Genomic DNA, 21,999 nt, shown 5'->3' on the forward strand with positions numbered 1-21,999 from the left:
GGTGTTGTATTGCTATGAATAACATCATTCTATTGAATTGATAACTACCTAACATGAGTATGGTTACTCTATTCTCATGGTCTTCCTGACCAATGGTCTTCGTGACCAATCGTCTTCCTGACCAATCGTCTTCCTAACCAATCGTCTTCCTGACCAATGTTCTTCCTGACCAATAATCAGCCAGTCAATTGAAGTGTCTGAAGAGAAAGCACATGCAGTGTCAACTGACCCTGAAACCCCAGCTAGTTATCACTCACTGTGTGTGTACACTCCGGCTTGACTAAAACTTTATTTGTTCCTTTTTTCACTCTTGTTTGTTTTGAGCCGTTCTGCTCCCTCTTTCTTTACATGGGAACAAAGTCTCAGGGTTCTGGGCTTTAGCAGAAATGTGACATGGCTAACGTGTCCTGTGCCTACTCCAGGCTAATGTTAATGTTACTGTGTCTCAATGTGTCACTAACAATGTTACTGTGTCAATGTGTCACTAACAATGTTACTGTGTCAATGTGTAACTAACAATGTTACTGTGTCAATGTGTAACTAACAATGTTACTGTGTAACTAACAATGTTACTGTGTCAATGTGTAACTAACAATGTTACTGTGTCAATGTGTAACTAACAATGTTACTGTGTCTCAATGTGTAACTAACAATGTTACTGTGTCTCAATGTGTAACTGACAATGTTACTGTGTCTCAATGTGTAACTGACAATGTTACTGTGTCTCAATGTGTAACTAACAATGTTACTGTGTCTCAATGTGTAACTAACAATGTTACTGTGTCAATGTGTAACTAACAATGTTACTGTGTCAATGTGTAACTAACAATGTTACTGTGTCTCAATGTGTAACTAACAATGTTACTGTGTCTCAATGTGTAACTGACAATGTTACTGTGTCTCAATGTGTAACTAACAATGTTACTGTGTCAATGTGTAACTAACAATGTTACTGTGTCTCAATGTGTAACTAACAATGTTACTGTGTCTCAATGTGTAACTGACAATGTTACTGTGTCTCAATGTGTAACTGACAATGTTACTGTGTCTCAATGTGTAACTAACAATGTTACTGTGTCTCAATGTGTAACTGACAATGTTACTGTGTCTCAATGTGTAACTGACAATGTTACTGTGTCTCAATGTGTAACTAACAATGTTACTGTGTCTCAATGTGTAACTAACAATGTTACTGTGTCAATGTGTAACTAACAATGTTACTGTGTCAATGTGTAACTAACAATGTTACTGTGTAACTAACACTGTTACTGTGTCTCAATGTGTAACTAACAATGTTACAGTGTCTCAATGTGTAACTAACAACGTTACTGTGTCTCACTAAGGGAAGGAAGGGATTCTATGAGCTGCAGCTGGTGACCATGTTGCTGCTTTTCCTTTACAGGTGGCCATTCCAGTGGTGTCATTACGGCTGGTGAAGAAGCACAGGACGGCAGGCCTGGTACCCAACGGGTTGGCCATCACCGTGGACACCAGCCAGAAGGTACGCTACAGTACACAACAGTGTAGTACAAAGCAGTACAATGCAATAAGGCTATACCACTCACAGACAGTTAATACTACATACAGCTAGCATACAGATAGCAGACAGCTAGCATATTGTAGGTGCTTATCTGCAGACACCAAAGTGGTAGGGAGGTTGTTTCAGGGCCAGTCCTGTTTGACTTTAACTTATCTTAGTCTTGCCAAACAAGGGAAAGCAAAGATGTAGCATTGCAGAATGCAAACAGTCAGGCTGACAACCAGGCTACCAACAAGGTAGTTAGGCTAACAACCAGGTAGGCAGGATATCAACCAGATAGCCAAGCTAACAACCAGGAAGCCATGCTAACAAACAGGAAGCTTAGGCTAACAACCAGGTAGGCAGGCTAACAAACAGGAAGCCATGCTAACAAACAGGAAGCCATGCTAACAACCAGGAACCAAGGCTAACAACTAGATAGCCAGGCTAATAACCAGGAAGCCAGGCTAACAACTAGATAGCCAGGCTAATAACCAGGAAACCAGGCTAATAACCAAGAAGCCATGCTAACAACCAGGAAGCAAGGCTAACAACCAGGAAGCAAGGCTAACAACCAGGAAGCCAGGCTAATAACCAGGAAGCGTAGGCTAACAACCAGGAAGCATAGGCTAACAACCAGGTAGGCAGGCTAACAACTAGGTAGGCAGGCTAACAAGGAAGCTAGACTAACAACCAGGTAGCCAGGCTAACAACCAGGTAGCCGGGCTAACAACAAGGCTAACAACCAGATCATCAGATAGTCAGCCTAATTAAGCTAACAGCCACACTCAACAACATGAAATAGTGTGTTTGAGAACACCTGAACCAAACAGAATGTAACCTAGTCAGCACACGTGGAGGGTTAATGTCAGTCACAACTTCAAATGAAGCAATCCTCCCGGAGGTCCAAAGGTAGAGGATCCACGCTGACTTTTTGACTTGTTCAGTCTGAGGAAAGTCTGCTAGCGCAGCCACACAGCTCATATACTGTATAGTTGGTTCTCAACAGACACTGCTTTGAGTTGAGAACATACGACATCAGGGTAAAGGTCAAATGTCAGATCCACGTTGACCTTCCAGTTCTTCAGAGGTGTTTGAGTAGTCTCCTTGTAAAGGAATGAACAAGGATCAGGCTGTTAGTGTTTAATTTTGAATGTTAACCCATTGAGTCACACCACGGCGCTGGTGAGATTTGGACTACTAAATGCCCTTTAAACATTGTGTGTTTGAGCTTCAGACAGTTTTTTATGGCCAATCCGCGTCTGAAATAGCCGTACACCATTTACGGCGATGCGGCCTCTGCAGAAGTCAGAGCTTTCATACTTCTTGTGCTTTGTGGTGCTGTCATACGCATCCAATAAATTGGTCTGAACAGCAACTCACAGTGATTCAGGGATAATCTCTATAGCCAAGCAGCTAATTTACGAGCAACTGGCTAAATGAAAAGACAAGATCTTATCTCTACTGAAATGTCGGAGTCTGTTTCCCGGTGCTTGACATAGGAGCTCAGCCAAAACAACATGAAGTACAAAGGCTGCATCTCCATCACAAATCTCCCCATTTGCCCCCCCCAGCAAAATTAGTCTACATTTAAGGCTATTGTTTATTTGTGTATTTCACACTACGTTGAAGTAAAAATGCTTGTATGGATGTCAACCCCAATACATGTTCATGTCATCAATCAACTGCATTACAGGTAAAAACTACTTTGACAACCACCTCTGATTTTTGTATGCTAGCTATGCTGCCAGTTTATACGAACAGGAGTTAGCATTTAACAGTCACTTCTAAACCTGAAAAGGAAAAACTTCTAAATGTTATGCAACGAAAACAGCCAAATATATCCAAATCGTGTTTTTAGTGACCATATTGTGGGCCTGTTACAATACATCGATCATGACGGATTTGATAAATATCCACATTGTTAGATCATTCCATTGACCTCTTTACTGCATCAATCCCCATTACCTCCCCGATCTCTTTCCAGAAGTTCAAACAAATGTTTGTGTCTTTGAAATCCCTACACGGGGTATCATAAAGATGTATTTTATTAATGAACTTGTTCTGATAGCCTGTCAAAGTTCTCCATGTTTGTTGTCAAGGAAGTGAGTTTGTGTTTATACAGGATGTATCGCCCCATTTGCCGTCAACCAAAGTTTGGGAGGCACATAGCTTTGCCATTCAGAGCTCGATTTGGCCTCCAGAGACTCCTGTGGCGGGCCAGGCGCAGTGCACGCTAACCAGGTCGCCAGGTGCACGGTGTTTCCTCCGACACATTGGTGCGGCTGGCTTCCGGGTTGGATGCACGCTGTGTTAAGAAGCAGTGCGCCTTGGTTGGGTTGTGTTTCGGAGGACGCATGGCTTTCGACCTTCGTCTCTCCCGAGCCCGTACAGGAGTTGTAGCGATGAGACAAGATAGTAACTACTAACAATTGGATACCACAAAATAGGGGAGAAAAGGGGGTCAAATGTAAATAAAAAATAGCTAGAATTCTTGAATAGAACTATACTAAATATATTCACATCACCAAATAAATGACTAAAACACACAGTTTTGCAATGAAGGTCTACAGTAGCCTCAACAGCACTCTGTAGGGTAGCACCATGGTGTAGCCGGAGGACAGCTAGCTTCCGTCCTCCTCTGGGTACATTGACCTAGGAAACTCATGTTCTCAGTCCCTTCCATAGACTTCCATAGTAATTATGACAACTTCTGGAGGACGTCCTCCAACCTATCAGAGCTCTTGTCCAACTAATCAAAGGATCAGAGAATGAATATAGTACTGAAAGCATAAGCTACAGTTAGCTGCAGTGAATACAATGTGGTGAGTAGTTGACTCAAATAGAGAGAAAGACAATAGTTGAAATTTTTTGAACAAATACATTCCTTCAAAAATGTATGAACAGTATAAGAGAGAGGGAGAAAACAAGATAGAGCTAGCTACATTATATTTTGTTCTATTTTTTTCACTTACTTAGCTAGCTAGCCTACTCAAATACCGGCTCAAACAGAGAGGGATGCTATGTTAGCTAGCTGACTATGGCTATCCAACACTCTTCCAAGTCAAGGTAAACTTTTGGATTTATGAATTTATTGCCACCAGGGCCCGCCGGTGTAACTGCTAAACCGCTTTCTGACTGTACACTGTACTGCATGATTGTAGTGGGTTTACTAAAGTGGTAGTTATATTTGCTATGTTGTATGATGTTATCTAATATGGTGACAATGATGTAGGCTGTGTGTAGTGGTTAGCGATCATGATATGAAGGTTTGGCTTGGAAAGGTTTTTTAGCCTGGTCACAAACAGCTGATGTGTTGTGCACTGAAGTCCACAAGCGAGGGAAAAAGATGAGAGAGGAGGAGGGAGTGTAGATGCAAGAAGGAATTACAATGAGCAAAGTGATCGTGCTGTTTGTATGTGGCTGCTATGAAAGTGAACTGTGTTTGTGTGTGATCAGGGGTGTATTCATTCCACCGATTCTGTTGGAAAACGAACGAAACGGGGATAAACATACCTGAATTTGTCCGATAGAAACTATCGTTTGCAACTGTTGGACTAATGATTACACCGTAGATCAGCTTGATGTGTCATGCATGCGCCCGCTCCCCCTCTCTGGCGCTCAAGGGCACCAGGCAGCCCATCATTACGTACATCTGTCACCATCATTACGCGCATATGTGCAATGTTGGACTCACCAGGACTACATTACTTTGTTGATTGCCCCTCTATATCTGTCTGCTCCTCAGTTTATTCCCCGTGTCAGCATTGATGTCGTTATGTTTTCTCCTGTCCAGACGCTCTCCTTGTTTGTTTCTTGACTGTTATCCATTAAATGTTCACTCCCTGTACTTGCTTCTCGTCTCCCAGCATTGGTCCTTACGAGATGAAGGCAAGAGTGTGCAAGGCGGTATTGAATGTGTCACTGTCTTTCACCTTGATTACAAAAATATATATTTCAATGTGTGCACCTACGTTGTAAACTTTAATTCAAAGCTAAGTTGTAGCAACCTCATGATGGGTATAGGGAACATTACAGTATCATGTAGTAGCCTAAACATATGCATGTTACATTGAACTGGGTGAATGGAATATGAATGACAGTCATCCAATGTGCCTTAATAGAAATAAGGCCATGCTCATAAGATAAATTATTATTATTTTTTTTACTAGGCAAGTCAGTTAAGAACAATTTCTTATTTTCAATGACGGCCTAGGAACAGTGGGTTAACTGCCTGTTCAGGGGCAGAACGACAGATTTGTACCTTCTCAGCTCAGGGATTTGAACTTGCAACCTTCCGGTTACTAGACCAACGCTCTAACCACTAGGCTACCCTGCCGCCCCGATTGTCCTCCCTCATCTTAAACGGAACCGACCGCCACTGGTCGGAGCCTCCGAAACGGAATTCCCGGATCAAGCATAAATAGGCTTGTACAGGACTAAGCTGGAGTCGAGTCTTGTTACAAAAACGTCTGTAGTGTCTGAATGGTTTGAGCTACAAACTAATGAAAACTATGAAAAGCTGAGACCCCACGACCACACATGTACCACACACGTGTTTTGCTCTATGACACTCACAAGCTACGCAAGAGTCGTTTTAAGGGGTTCTTCTACATAGACGATCATATGAAATCCCAGGAAATAGTGTCTATAATACTGTAATAAGCTCACATAGTTGCTGTCACAAACTCCAAACTCCACACAGTTGTCACTGCCTAGTTGGATATTAATTTCCCACTGAGCAAACCATTTCTGTACTTATAGCATCCATATAAATTCATTTTGATCAGGTTCTTACTTTGGCAGACCTTATTTTCATATTGACCTTTGTCAATACAACTCGTGAATGCAACTGTTTATTTCAAATTGTTACTTGTAGCCCTGGTTGTCTAGAACATAAAATGGTAAACCACTTCATTGTGAGGCTAAATATAAGGGCTGGGCATGCATTGCTGGAGTTCCAGACTGATAGGGTTAACTCAATAGTCTGGACTTGTTCTGGGTCAAAAACCTTTATGGGGTTTTATGGACTTTAGTGACAACAGCTAAAGCTCCTGGCTGCCAGCTGGCTTTGCTTTGTCTGATTGAGAGACTTGGGTAAATGAATGGGTAACACTTACTATATACACAGTCTTTTATCTATCACAGCTGGATTGGCTGAAGCTACTTAGTCAGTCCATGTCATAAAGGTGTCAGTTGGCAAGTGAAAAATCAGACTTTGTTGGTAACTTGTGCATCTTCATATCTTCTTTAATAGACTATTCAAATATAGTAGAGTTCAAGTTCTAGACTACAATAGAGCTTGAGTTCTAGACTACTATATAGCTTAGGTTCTAGACTACAATTGAACTTAAGCTCTGGACTACTATAGAGCTTGAGTTCTAGACTACTATAGAGCTTGAGTTCTAGACTACTATAGAGCTTAAGTTCTAGACTACTATAGAGCTTGAGTTCTAGACTACTATAGAGCTTGAGTTCTAGACTACTGTCGAGCTTGGGGTCTAGACTACTGTCGAGCTTGGGGTCTAGACTACTGTCGAGCTTGAGGTCTAGACTACTGTCGAGCTTGAGGTCTAGACTACTGTCGAGCTTGAGGTCTAGACTACTGTAGAGCTTGAGTTCTAGACTACTATAGAGCTTAAGTTCTAGACTACTATAGAGCTTGAGTTCTAGACTACTATAGAGCTTAAGTTCTAGACTACTATAGAGCTTGAGTTCTAGACTACTATAGAGCTTAAGTTCTAGACTACTATAGAGGTTGAGTTTGTGTTGTTTTTTTAGTGTCTTGTTCTGTGTTGCAGTATGTGTTTGTGTCCTTGCTGTCTCGAGACAGTGTCTACGACATCCTCCGGAGGATCTGCACACACCTTCAGGTGAGAAATAACCTCCTCACGGTACACAAGGCTTAAGGTTGTGGGTTCAATTCCCACGTGGGCCACTTTGTAGGAAAGTGTCTGCTACACTAGAAATGTTTTGCAATACACCTCTGGCGAGATACCAGTGTTAAAGTCATGTAGTGTAGTTACACTGTAGTTATGTTTTGGAATGGGTGGCCAGGAATAAACTGGTCCTGAACATCTCGAAAACTAAGAGCATTGTATTTGGTACAAATCATTCCTTAAGTACTAGACCTCAGCTGAATCTTAGTAATGAATGGTGTGGCTGTTGAACAAGTTGGGGAGACGGAATTACTTATTGTTACCTTAGATTGTAAACTTTCATGGTCAAAACATATAGATTCAATGGTTGTAAAGATGGGGAGAGATCTGTCCGTAGTAAAGAGATGCTCTGCTTTTTTGACACCACACTCCACAAAGCAAGTCCTGCAGGCTCTAGTTTTATCTTATCTTGATTATTGTCCAGTCATATGGTCAAGTCCTGTAGGCTCTAGTTTTATCTTCTCTTGATTATTGTCCAGTCATATGGTCAAGTCCTGCAGGCTCTAGTTTAATCTTCTCTTGATTATTGTCCAGTCATATGGTCAAGTCCTGCAGGCTCTAGTTTAATCTTCTCTTGATTATTGTCCAGTCATGTGGTCCAGTCCTGTAGGCTCTAGTTTAATCTTCTCTTGATTATTGTCCAGTCATATGGTCAAGTCCTGCAGGCTCTAGTTTTATCTTATCTTGATTATTGTCCAGTCATGTGGTCCAGTTCTGCAAGGAAAGACCTAGTTAAGCTGCAGCTGGTCCAGAACAGAGCAGCACATCTTGCTCTTCATTGTAATCAGAGAGCTGATATTAATACTATTCATGCCAGTCTCTCTTCGCTAAGAGTTGAGGAGAGACTGACTGTATCACTTCTTGTTTTTATAAGAAACATTCATGTGTTGGAAATTCCAAATTGTTTGCATAGTCAACTTACACACAACACTGACACACACACACACTTACCCCACCAGACTAGGGTTTAACATTTTCCCTGTATTCTACAAATGTTCTATCCCGGTAAGCCGGTATTTCCCGCCAAAACCGGAAGCGTCATTCAAAAAAAGCATTTAAATATCAGGATTTGATTAGCTCTTTGATCACTCTGAAAATTCAATTTTAATTGGTCCTTGAGCCTGATATATTAAAGACATGTTATGAGCCCAAGGCCAAAAAATGCCCAAGTTATTGTGTCGTTATCCAATAGGCAATGATACTGCACATTACACAACGACAGAAAAATATACAGTAAAAAACCCATAGATGTAGCTAGCTATATGCTCTCTTGGGTAAATCAATGAAACTCGCTCCAGTAGTCTGATCTTTTTGAGTGAACTGTATTAATATACTGTATTGTATTATACTGTATTATTTGGACTGGAATTACACACATCGTTCAAACCGTGATGAAGCAGGGAGAGAACATGTGATGTTGGTGCGATTACATGCGGCCTACAAAGTTATAAAGTATAGGCTAGCGACTTTGATTTACGTTTTAAAATATAATAAATCAAATGTATTTATAAAGCCCTTCTTACATCGGCTGATATGCTATAGCCTACCACCATCTGAATGGTTATGGGTCTGAATGGTTATGGGTCTGAATCAATAACTCCTATAGCCTACCACCATCTGAATGGTTATGGGTCTGAATGGTTATGGGTCTGAATGGTTATGGGTCTGAATTAATAACTGCTATAGCCTACCACCATCTGAATGGTTATGGGTCTGAATGGTTATGGGTCTGAATTAATAACTGCTATAGCCTACCACCATCTGAATGGTTATGGGTCTGAATGGTTATGGGTCTGAATTAATAACTGCTATAGCCTACCACCATCTGAATGGTTATGGGTCTGAATGGTTATGGGTCTGAATTAATAACTGCTATAGTCTACCACCATCTGAATGGTTATGGGTCTGAATGGTTATGGGTCTGAATGGCCTACCACCATCTATGGGTCTGAATGGTTATGGGTCTGAATTAATAACTGCTATAGTCTACCACCATCTGAATGGTTATGGGTCTGAATGGTTATGGGTCTGAATTAATAACTGCTATAGTCTACCACCATCTGAATGGTTATGGGTCTGAATGGTTATGGGTCTGAATGGTTATGGGTCTGAATTAATAACTGCTATAGCCTACCACCCATCTGAAATGGGTCTGAATGGTTATGGGTCTGAATTAATAACTGCTATAGCCTACCACCATGGGTCTGAATGGTTATGGGTCTGAATTAATAACTGCTATAGTCTACCACCATCTGAATGGTTATGGGTCTGAATGGTTATGGGTCTGAATTAATAACTGCTATAGCCTACCACCATCTGAATGGTTATGGGTCTGAATGGTTATGGGTCTGAATTAATAACTGTTATAGCCTACCACCATCTGAATGGTTATGGGTCTGAATTAATAACTGCTATAGCCTACCACCATCTGAATGGTTATGGGTCTGAATTAATAACTGCTATAGTCTACCACCATCTGAATGGTTATGGGTCTGAATTAATAACTGCTATAGCCTACCACCATCTGAATGGTTATGGGTCTGAATGGTTATGGGTCTGAATTAATAACTGCTATAGCCTACCACCATCTGAATGGTTATGGGTCTGAATGGTTATGGGTCTGAATTAATAACTGCTATAGCCTACCACCATCTGAATGGTTATGGGTCTGAATTAATAACTGCTATAGCCTACCACCATCTGAATGGTTATGGGTCTGAATGGTTATGGGTCTGAATTAATAACTGCTATAGTCTACCACCATCTGAATGGTTATGGGTCTGAATGGTTATGGGTCTGAATTAATAACTGCTATAGCCTACCACCATCTGAATGGTTATGGGTCTGAATTAATAACTGCTATAGTCTACCACCATCTGAATGGTTATGGGTCTGAATTAATAACTGCTATAGTCTACCACCATCTGAATGGTTATGGGTCTGAATGGTTATGGGTCTGAATTAATAACTGCTATAGCCTACCACCATCTGAATGGTTATGGGTCTGAATGGTTATGGGTCTGAATGGTTATGGGTCTGAATTAATAACTGCTATAGCCTACCACCATCTGAATGGTTATGGGTCTGAATTAATAACTCCTATAGCCTACCACCATCTGAATGGTTATGGGTCTGAATGGTTATGGGTCTGAATTAATAACTGCTATAGCCTACCACCATCTGAATGGTGGTACATTAAGTGTAGTTACAGTGTACCTTATTTTCCTCCATAGGTGAATGGGAAGAAAAGCCTTAGCCTGAAGCAGTACTTGGAGGAGCCTAGCTCACTATCTATGGTAAGCCCAGCCACTACTCTACACTACTCTACACTACTATACACTACACTACACTACTATAGTCTACACTACTATACACTACTCTACACTACTATACTATAGTCTACACTACTCTACACTACTCTACCCTACTCTACTCCATGCTACTATAGTCTACACTACTATACACTACTCTACACTACTATACTATAGTCTACACTACTCTACACTACTCTACCCTACTCTACTCCACACTACTATAGTCTACACTATACACTACTATACTATAGTCTACACTACTCTACACTACTCTACCCTACTCTACTCCACACTACTATAGTCTACACTACTATACACTACACTACTCAACACTACTCTACACTACTATAGTCTACACTACTATACACTACTCTACACTACTATACTATAGTCTACACTACTCTACCCTACTCTACTCCACACTACTATAGTGTACACTATACACTACTCTACACTACTATACTATAGTCTACACTACTCTACCCTACTCTACTCCACACTACTATACTCTACACTACTATACTCTGCACTTCTCTACACTACTCCACTCTACACTACTATACTCTGCACTACTATACTCTACTATGCTCCACACTACACCACTATACTCTACACCATTACACTCTACCACACTCTACACTGCTCCACTCTGCACAACTGCACTCAACTACACTCTACACTACACCACTATACTCTACACTACTATATTACTACTATACTACTATACTACTAAAGCGCTACAGAGGATAGTGGGTATGGCCGAGTACATCATTGTGGGCCATCCAGGACCTCTATATAAGGCAGTGTCAGAGGAAGGCCCAAAACATTGTCAAAGACTCCAGTCACCCAAGCCACAGACAGTTCTCTCTGCTACAGCACGGCAAGCGGCACCGATGCACCAAGTCTGGAACCAACAGGGCCCTGAACAGCTGATACCCCCAAGCTATAAGACTGCTACATAGTTAGTTAAATAGTTAACAAAATAGCTACCCAGACTACCTGCATTGACCCTTTTTTGGACTAAATCTCTTGGACTGACTCTATGCTAAAAACACACTGGACTCTACCCAACACACTCACACATACACTGACACCCCAAAACACACACACACACACACACACGCATACTGCCGCCACACACTCGCTCACCACATACGTTGCTGCTACTGTCTATTATCTATCCTGTTGTCTAACTGCTGTTACTGTCTATTATCTATCCTGTTGTCTAGTCACTTTACCCCTACCTACAGTATACTGCTGTTACTGTCTATTGTCTATCCTGTTGTCTAGTCACTTTACCCCTACCTACAGTATACAGCTGCTACTGTCTATTATCTATCCTGTTGTCTTGTCACTTTACCCCTACCTACAGTATACTGCTGCTACTGTCCATTGTCGATCCTTTACCCCTACCTACAGTATACTGCTGTTACTGTCTATTATCTATCCTGTTGTCTAGTCACTTTACCCCTACCTGCAGTATACTACTGTTACTGTCTATTATCTATCCTGTTGTCTAGTCACTTTACCCCAACGTATATGTACATATCTACCTCAATTACCTCATAATGCTGCACATCAGCTCAGTACTGATACTCCCTGTATATAGCCATGTTATGTTCTACTTCCTGTATATAGCCATGTTACTTTCTACTTCCTGTATATAGCCATGTTACTTTCTACTTCCTGTATATAGCCATGTTATTTTCTACTTCCTGTATATAGCCATGTTACTTTCTACTTCCTGTATATAGCCATGTTACTTTCTACTTCCTGTATATAGCCATGTTATTTTCTACTTCCTGTATATAGCCATGTTACTTTCTACTTCCTGTATATAGCCATGTTATTTTCTACTTCCTGTATATAGCCATGTTACTTTCTACTTCCTGTATATAGCCATGTTACTTTCTACTTCCTGTGTATAGCCATGTTACTTTCTACTTCCTGTGTATAGCCATGTTATTTTCTACTTCCTGTATATAGCCATGTTACTTTCTACTTCCTGTATATAGCCATGTTACTTTCTACTTCCTGTATATAGCCATGTTACTTTCTACTTCCTGTATATAGCCATGTTACTTTCTACTTCCTGTATATAGCCATGTTACTTTCTACTTCCTGTATATAGCCATGTTACTTTCTACTTCCTGTATATAGCCATGTTACTTTCTACTTCCTGTATATAGCCATGTTACTTTCTACTTCCTGTATATAGCCATGTTACTTTCTACTTCCTGTATATAGCCATGTTACTTTCTACTTCCTGTATATAGCCATGTTACTTTCTACTTCCTGTATATAGCCATGTTATTTTTACTCCTTATTTTGTTTCGTTATTCAGTGTGTATTTATTCTTCGTGTCACCATTCTAGTTATTACATTTTTTTACCTTATCTTTAACTCTGCATTGTTGGAAAAGGACCCATAAGTAAGCATACGAAGCATGTGACAAATACAATTTGATTTGATTCAATTTATTTACCATGTAGCGGTGTAGCTAGCAACTGGAACTACACACTACTGTTTTACCATGTAGCGGTGTAGCTAACTACTGTAACTACACACTACTGTTTTACCATGTAGCGGTGTAGCTAACGACTGGAACTACACACTACTGTTTTACCAGGTAGCAGTGTAGCTAACTACTGGAACTACACACTACTGTTTTACCATGTAGCTAACTATTGGAACTACACACTACTGTTTTACCATGTAGCGGTGTAGCTAACTACACACTACTGTTTTACCATGTAGCGGTGTAGCTAACTGCTGGAACTACACACTACTGTTTTACCATGTAGCGGTGTAGCTAACTACACACTACTGTTTTACCATGTAGCGGTGTAGCTAACTACTGGAACTACACACTACTGTTTTACCATGTAGCGGTGTAGCTAACTACACACTACTGTTATACCATGTAGCGGTGTAGCTAACTACTGGAACTACACACTACTGTTTTACCATGTAGCGGTGTAGCTAACTACTGTAACTACACACTACTGTTTTACCATGTAGCTAACTACTGGAACTACACACTACTGTTTACCATGTAGCTAACTACTGGAACTACACACTACTGTTTTACCATGTAGTGGTGTAGCTAACTACTGGAACTACACACTACTGTTTTACCATGTAGCGGTGCAGCTAACTACTGGAACTACACACTACTGTTTTACCATGTAGCGGTGCAGCTAACTACTGGAACTACACACTACTGTTTTACCATGTAGTGGTGTAGCTAACTACTGGAACTACACACTATTGTTTTACCATGTAGTGGTGTAGCTAACTACTGGAACTACACACTACTGTTTTACCATGTAGCGGTGTAGCTAACTACACACTATTGTTTTACCATGTAGTGGTGTAGCTAACTACTGGAACTACACACTACTGTTTTACCATGTAGCGGTGCAGCTAACTACTGGAACTACACACTACTGTTTTACCATGTAGCTAACTACTGGAACTACACACTATTGTTTACCATGTAGCTAACTACTGGAACTATACACTACTGTTTTACCATGTAGCGGTGTAGCTAACTACTGTAACTACACACTACTGTTTTACCATGTAGCGGTGTAGCTAACGACTGGAACTACACACTACTGTTTTACCAGGTAGCAGTGTAGCTAACTACTGGAACTACACACTACTGTTTTACCATGTAGCTAACTATTGGAACTACACACTACTGTTTTCCCATGTAGCGATGTAGCTAACTACTGTTTGGTTTTACCAAAATATAGAAATATTTCTTTTTTGCATCAGACATTCCTAATTCTGACTTGAAACATAGTTTTTGTGTTTAATAGGCTATATTTCACATTCTGTTAACACCTGACCACAGAGTGATGTTTTTTTTCACTAAGTAGTTTGGATGTGGTGAACTATTTTTCTTGAGGGTAGATTTTGTGTAGCTTAATTTCTTCTAGTGAAAAAGTAAATGGTAGTTTGGTAAACTATGATTTCAGTGTAGCTTCCCCAACTTTCTTAAAGTTACCTTACCTTTCCTCTTCAGCCAACTTAATTTCCTCTCCTCCTTAAGCTCTCCCCTCTTCTCCTTTCTCCTCCTCTCCTCATTCAGGATGAGTTCCCCGTGGTCAATGACTTCCCTCCGGTGTTGAAGTGGAGGAGGAAGCCGTCCATTCCGTCCGTGTCCTCGTCTCTCCCGGATCTCCTTGGTAACTCCACCAGCAGTCGGCGTGCAGTGGACATCCCCTACCTACCTACGGAGGTTCCACTGACATTAAAGGGTAAGATCAGTGGACATCCCCTACCTACCTACGGAGGTTCCCCTGACATTAAAGGGTAAGATCAGTGGACATCCCCTACCTACCTACGGAGGTTCCCCTGACATTAAAGGGTAAGATCAGTGGACATCCCCTACCTACCTACGGAGGTTCGGAGGTTCCCTGACATTAAAGGGTAAGATCAGTGGACATCCCCTACCTACCTACGGAGGTTCCACTGACATTAAAGGGTAAGATCAGTGGACACCCCCTACCTACCTACGGAGGTTCCCCTGACATTAAAGGGTAAGATCAGTGGACATCCCCTACCTACCTACGGAGGTTCCCCTGACATTAAAGGGTAAGATCAGTGGACATCCCCTACCTACCTACGGAGGTTCCACTGACATTAAAGGGTAAGATCAGTGGACATCCCCTACCTACCTACGGAGGTTCCCCTGACATTAAAGGGTAAGATCAGTGGACATCCCCTACCTACCTACGGAGGTTCCCCTGACATTAAAGGGTAAGATCAGTGGACATCCCCTACCTACCTACGGAGGTTCCACTGACATTAAAGGGTAAGATCAGTGGACATCCCCTACCTACCTTGATACAGTGTTATTTGGGATTGGATTTGGGTTATTGATACAGTGTTATTTGGGATTGGATTTGGGTTATTGATACAGTGTTATTTGGGTTATTGATACAGTGTTATTTGGGTTATTGATACAGTGTTATTTGGGTTATTGATACAGTGTTATTTGGGTTATTGATACAGTGTTATTTGGGATTGGATTCGGGATATCGATACAGTGTTATTTGTGTTGTTCATTGGATTCATTCTGGCATTTTTAGATTTGTTGATTTTATGTTTTTTTGTTAGTGTTAGGAGACAGTAACACAAGCATTTTGCTTCACCCTATAACATGTGTTGTGTGCAGAGCGGAGTCTGGAGACAGGGAAGATCCTCCTGACAGAGCCAGTACCAGAACTGGGCCACATGGAGTACCAACTGCTCAAGTTCTTCATCCTGCTGTGAGTACTGGACGGACTAACCTGACCTGTTTGTACTCTGGTGGAATGCTGCAGCGTTTCCCCAAACTCACTCCTGGTGACCCCAAGAAAGACACGGCTGATTCAAATAATCAACGTTTTATTTCTTTTTTACCTTTATTTAACTCGGCAAGTCAGTTAAGAACAAAAATCTTCAATGACGGCCTAGGAACAGTGGGTTAACTGCCTGTTCAGGGGCAGAAAGACAGATTTTTACCTTGTCCGCTCAGGGATTTGAACGTGTAACCTTCCGGTTACTATTCCAACACTCTAAACACTAGGCTACCCTGCCGCCCCACTAATGATTCGTTTGTTATTTGAATCAGCTGTGTAGTGTTTGGGCAACAAAAACTAAACGTGCAACACTTAGGGTCCCCGAGACAGAGTTTGGAAAACACTGGGCTAAGGCATCTCTCATTGTATTATACACTTACTGTCATACCGCCACCTGCTGGTTGTAGTTATTATTGCACGTTCATATTACACTTACCTATTACATATCAACTTATGAGTTGAGAAATGGATCATTGGTGGAGTGTAGGTCTACTGTGGATACCAATACCCCTGTGACCCTCCCAGGCCCATGTTGGCCACGCTTAAGAACATATATTGTATATATCATATATTTTGAAGTACCTCCACTGACCCCACTTTGAGAACCCCTGTGGTAAACAATGTGGTCATTGTGCGGCGTGTGTCTGTCTCCTTCAGTATCGTCCTGCTCGTCATGTCCTCCTGCTACCTGGCCTTCCGTGTGTGTTGTCTAGAGCAGCAGCTGTCCTTCCTCAACACACATCCCACAATGCCCATGAGAGAGAGGTGAGGACACACACACACACACACACACACACACACACACACACACACACACACACACACACACACAGAGAGAGGTAAGTGTACATCTTCAATCTCTCATACATATACACACTTCTCATTTTTGACCCATGAATGTCACCTTTCTCTCCCAGTTCCTTTGAGCTAATTTCCCATCTCAACACAGGGCTGGATGCTTTTAGCTAATTTCCCATCTCAACACAGGGCTGGATGCTTTTAGCTAATTTCCCATCTCAACACAGGGCTGGATGCTTTTAGCTAATTTCCCATCTCAACACAGGGCTGGATGCTTTTAGCTAATTTCCCATCTCAACACAGGGCTGGATGCTTTTAGCTAATTTCCCATCTCAACACAGGGCTGGATGCTTTTAGCTAATTTCCCATCTCAACACAGGGCTGAATGTTTGGTGTCATATTTTATTAGATAAAACATTGCTTCCCCACTCCAAGAGAAGATATTGCTGTTTCTTTGCCAACGTGCATGTTTGTCTCTTCCCAGGTAACACTTGCTGCATGCTGCATCAACATTGGACAGATGGTCTGTCAGTCACGGAGGTTCTCCTGGCAATTGGGCAAACAGAGACTCTGTTTGTTTACCTGTTCACTCTGTCCCACCCTGTAGGTGTGGAGAAGTGCCCTGCTGGTTCAATGAAAAGACAATGACTTGAGAAAATCCAAGACCTGAAGCCAAAACTGCAGTTAAATAGACCGTCCAATAGGGGGTGCCAGAGAGACAAGAATCCTCTTGTCGTTCCCTAGAAAGACTATGGACTGCAGACAAAAGACTGGAATGGATGGAGGAGGATTGGAAGTAGATGACTACAGAGTAGGTGTCAATGGGACAGAGCCAACGGAGTTCAGCTGACCTTTGACCTCAATGTCCTTGTTTTACTCGGATTCTGACAAGGAATTTTACAATACCAGTCAACTGATCAGACACTTCTGTATCCAGGATTTTAGAGACAGAGCCTGTTGTCAGACACACGGAGCCTGTTGTCAGACACACGGAGCCTGTTGTCAGACACACGGAGCCTGTTGTCAGACACACGGAGCCTGTTGTCAGACACACAGAGCCTGTTGTCAGACACACGGAGCCTGTTGTCAGACACACGGAGCCTGTTGTCAGACACACGGAGCCTGTTGTCAGACACACGGTGCCTGTTGTCAGACACACGGTGCCTGTTGTCAGACACACGGTGCCTGTTGTCAGACACACGGTGCCTGTTGTCAGACACACGGTGCCTGTTGTCAGACACACGGAGCCCTGTTGTCAGACACACGGAGCCTGTTGTCAGACACACGGAGCCTGTTGTCAGACACACGGTGCCTGTTGTCAGACACACGGAGCCTGTTGTCAGACACACGGAGCCTGTTGTCAGACACACGGAGCCTGTTGTCAGACACACAGAGCCTGTTGTCAGACACACAGAGCCTGTTGTCAGACACACAGAGCCTGTTGTCAGACACACAGGGCCTTTTTCAACAGGAATAGACTGCACCCAGTAGGAGAGTTGCTACGAGAGAGACTGAATAAAGATTGAATATAAGAAGGCAGTCCGATCAGGAACTCAACCTGACCTGGTCAACCATTTCCAACCGTAGCCCACATTGCAATGTTTACTGTGCATGGTCACCGAGACATAACCGTTCCTGTAATACTAAGGAAAAATAGAAACTATTTCAATGGACACTATTATCAGAGGTTTAACATTTCTGTCAGAATTTGAAGATGCTGTGCTCGAGTCTTGTCATGCCAACTGAAAACATGCTACTGTGTGTGTCAGGTGAGGTTGTGAAAGTGTGTGTGTGTGTATGTGTGTGCGTGCGTGTTGTATGTGTGTGTGTTTGAGTGTATTAACCATTGTTTGTGTGACTTAACAAGTGGCTAGGACTGTCTCAAGGTAGTCGGTAGCTTCTCCATGTCATGTAATAATAGATATTGACAGAATTGTAAAGCCATTGTCTGTGAATCTGTGTTGGATGGAGTGGAACTTTGGACGTGAACGGAGAGAAAGTGGTGAAAGTATTGAGAGAGGAGAGAAAGACAGAGAGAGAGACAGAGAGGAGAGAAAGACAGAGACAGAGAGAGAGACAGAGAGGAGAGAGAGACAGAGAGGAGAGAAAGACAGAGACAGAGAGAGAGACAGAGAGGAGAAAGAGACAGAGAGGAGAGAGAGACAGAGAGGAGAGAAAGACAGAGAGAGAGACAGAGAGGAGAGAAAGACAGAGACAGAGAGGAGACAGTGAGAGACACAGAGTGAGAGAGAGAGGAGAGAAAGACAAAGAGAGAGAGAGAGACAGAGCGGAGAGACAGTGAGAGACACAGAGTGAGAGACAGAGAGAGAGGGGAGACAGACAGAGAAAGAGAGACTCAGGTTGACAATGAATTAGGTTGCTGTCAACTTGCCCTTAATGTTCCATGAGGAGGAGATGTGTACTATAAATATTATAATATTATATTTCATGACGAGGAGATGTGTACTATAAATATTCTAATATTCTATTTCACGAGGAGGAGGTGTACTATAAATATTATGATATTCCATGAGGAGGAGGCGTGTACTATAAATATAATATTTCATGAGGAGGAGGTGTACTATAAATATTATAATATTCCATGAGGAGGTGTACTATAAATATTATAATATTCCATGAGGAGGAGGTGTGTACTATAAATATTATAATATTCCATGAGGAGGAGGTGTGTACTATAAATATTAGAATATTCCATGAGGAGGTGTGTACTATAAATATTATGATATTCCATGAGGAGGAGGTGTACTATAAATATTATAATACTCCACGAGGAGGTGTGTACTATAAATATTATAATATTCCATGAGGAGGAGGTGTGTACTATAAATATTATAATATTCCATGAGGAGGAGGTGTGTACTATAAATATTATGATATTCCATGAGGAGGCGTGTACTATAAATATTATAATATTCTATTTCATGAGGAGGAGGTGTACTATAAATATTATGATATTCCATGTGGAGGAGGTATGTACTATAAATATTATATTCCATGAGGAGGAGGTGTACTATAAATATTATAATATTCCACGAGGAGGTGTGTACTATAAATATTATAATGTTCCATGAGGAGGTGTACTATAAATATTATAATATTCCATGAGGAGGTGTGTACTATAAATATTATAATGTTCCATGAGGAGGTGTGTACTATAAATATTATAATATTCCATGAGGAGGAGGTGTACTATAAATATTATAATATTCCATGAGGAGGAGGTGTGTACTATAAATATTATAATATTCCATGAGGAGGTGTACTATAAATATTATAATATTCCATGAGGAGGTGTGTACTATAAATATTATAATGTTCCATGAGGAGGTGTGTACTATAAATATTATAATATTCCATGAGGAGGAGGTGTACTATAAATATTATGATATTCCATGAGGAGGAGGTGTGTACTATAAATATTATAATATTCCATGAGGAGGTGTGTACTATAAATATTATGATATTCTATTTCATGAGGAGGAGGTGTACTATAAATATTATAATATTCCATGAGGAGGAGGTGTGTACTATAAATATTATAATATTCCATGAGGAGGAGGTGTGTACTATAAATATTATAATATTCCATGAGGAGGAGGTGTACTATAAATATTATAATATTCCATGAGGAGGTGTACTATAAATATTATAATATTCCATGAGGTGTACTATAAATATTATAATATTCCATGAGGAGGAGGTGTGTACTATAAATATTATAATATTCCATGAGGAGGAGGTGTACTATAAATATTATAATATTCCATGAGGAGGTGTACTATAAATATTATAATATTCCACGAGGAGGTGTGTACTATAAATATTATAATGTTCCATGAGGAGAAGGTATAATATTCCATGAGGAGGAGGTGTGTACTATAAATATTATAATATTCCATGAGGAGGAGGTGTGTACTATAAATATTATAATATTCCATGAGGAGGTGTACTATAAATATTATAATATTCCATGAGGAGGAGGTGTGTACTATAAATATTATAATATTCCATGAGGAGGAGGTGTGTACTATAAATATTATAATATTCCATGAGGAGGAGGTGTACTATAAATATTATAATATTCCATGAGGAGGTGTACTATAAATATTATAATGTTCCATGAGGAGGAGATGTACTATAAATATTATAATATTCCATGAGGAGGTGTGTACTATAAATATTGACTTAACAAATAAATACTTATTTGCCTCATTAAAATGAGGGATCAATTAAATCTATTTATAACATTTTTGACGTGCGTTTATCTTTGATTCTTGTTGTTATTCTGTCTCTCACTGTTCAAATAAACCTACCATTAAAATTATAGACTGATCATTTCTTTGTCACTGGGCAAACGTACAAAATCAGCAGGGGATCAAATACTATTTTCCCTCACTGTATTTATTTATGCACACTGTGTCCTAATAAGTACTTACAAAACATGACTACTACTTAAACAGAGTTCATATCGTAGTATTGCACACATCTGTTTGTATTGCTCAGAAAAATACATTATGGATGAGAGAAAGTCTGCCGAAAAGCTGATATTTCTATGAGGGAAAGGCAGACAGGCCGTGTTCCGTGAGCTGTGTAGAGCATATGGTGTTAAGGTCCCATACAATCAGATGGAATACAAATACATCCTATTTATATCTCATTAGCTATACAAGTTTAGAAACATAGCAGAGGTTTCGCTATTAGTTACAAAACATTGCATACTGAATGGAAATATAATCCCTATCTTCTGTGGATGTATATATATGATTATATTATTACAGCATATTGTTATATTATTACAGTATATGATTATATAATTACAGTATGTTATTATATTATTACAGTATGTTATTATATTATTACAGTATATTATTATATTATTACAGTATATTATTATATAATTACATATATTATTTATTATTACATTATATTAATATATAACTACAGTAAATTATTATATTACAATATTACAGTATGTTATATTATTAAAATATATTATATTATTACAGTAAATGATGATATATTATTACATCATATTATTATATACAATAAATTAT

The 21,999-nt window shown here is 40.4% G+C and overlaps 1 protein-coding gene and 1 long non-coding RNA gene across 5 annotated transcripts in view; both read left to right on the top strand.

Moving 5' to 3' along the window:
- Positions 1 to 19,056, top strand: part of LOC112258161 (GRAM domain-containing protein 2A-like) — a 68,983-nt gene extending 49,927 nt beyond the window's left edge. For 2 of the 4 annotated variants that reach the window (XM_042325572.1, XM_042325552.1), the window contains 7 exons: positions 1,403 to 1,501; positions 7,321 to 7,392; positions 10,692 to 10,754; positions 14,872 to 15,040; positions 15,961 to 16,054; positions 16,784 to 16,891; positions 17,532 to 19,056. In XM_042325572.1, coding sequence (XP_042181506.1) covers positions 1,403 to 1,501; positions 7,321 to 7,392; positions 10,692 to 10,754; positions 14,872 to 15,040; positions 15,961 to 16,054; positions 16,784 to 16,891; positions 17,532 to 17,577 — 651 coding nt within the window. In that variant the 3' untranslated portion in view covers positions 17,578 to 19,056. Of the gene's footprint in view, positions 1 to 1,402; positions 1,502 to 7,320; positions 7,393 to 10,691; positions 10,755 to 14,871; positions 15,041 to 15,960; positions 16,055 to 16,783; positions 16,892 to 17,408 lie in introns of all 4 variants that reach the window. The other 2 variants (XM_042325601.1, XM_042325641.1) reach the window with 2 other exon arrangements.
- Positions 19,057 to 19,168: 112 nt separating this feature from the next.
- On the top strand, positions 19,169 to 21,192 carry LOC121846909. Its single transcript, XR_006083908.1, has 2 exons — positions 19,169 to 19,685; positions 19,720 to 21,192. It is a non-coding gene; the product is annotated as an uncharacterized LOC121846909 (long non-coding RNA).
- The last annotated feature ends 807 nt before the right edge of the window (positions 21,193 to 21,999 follow it).

The sequence above is a fragment of the Oncorhynchus tshawytscha genome, linkage group LG01 (assembly GCF_018296145.1).
Source record: "Oncorhynchus tshawytscha isolate Ot180627B linkage group LG01, Otsh_v2.0, whole genome shotgun sequence".
Lineage (NCBI taxonomy): Eukaryota > Metazoa > Chordata > Actinopteri > Salmoniformes > Salmonidae > Oncorhynchus > Oncorhynchus tshawytscha.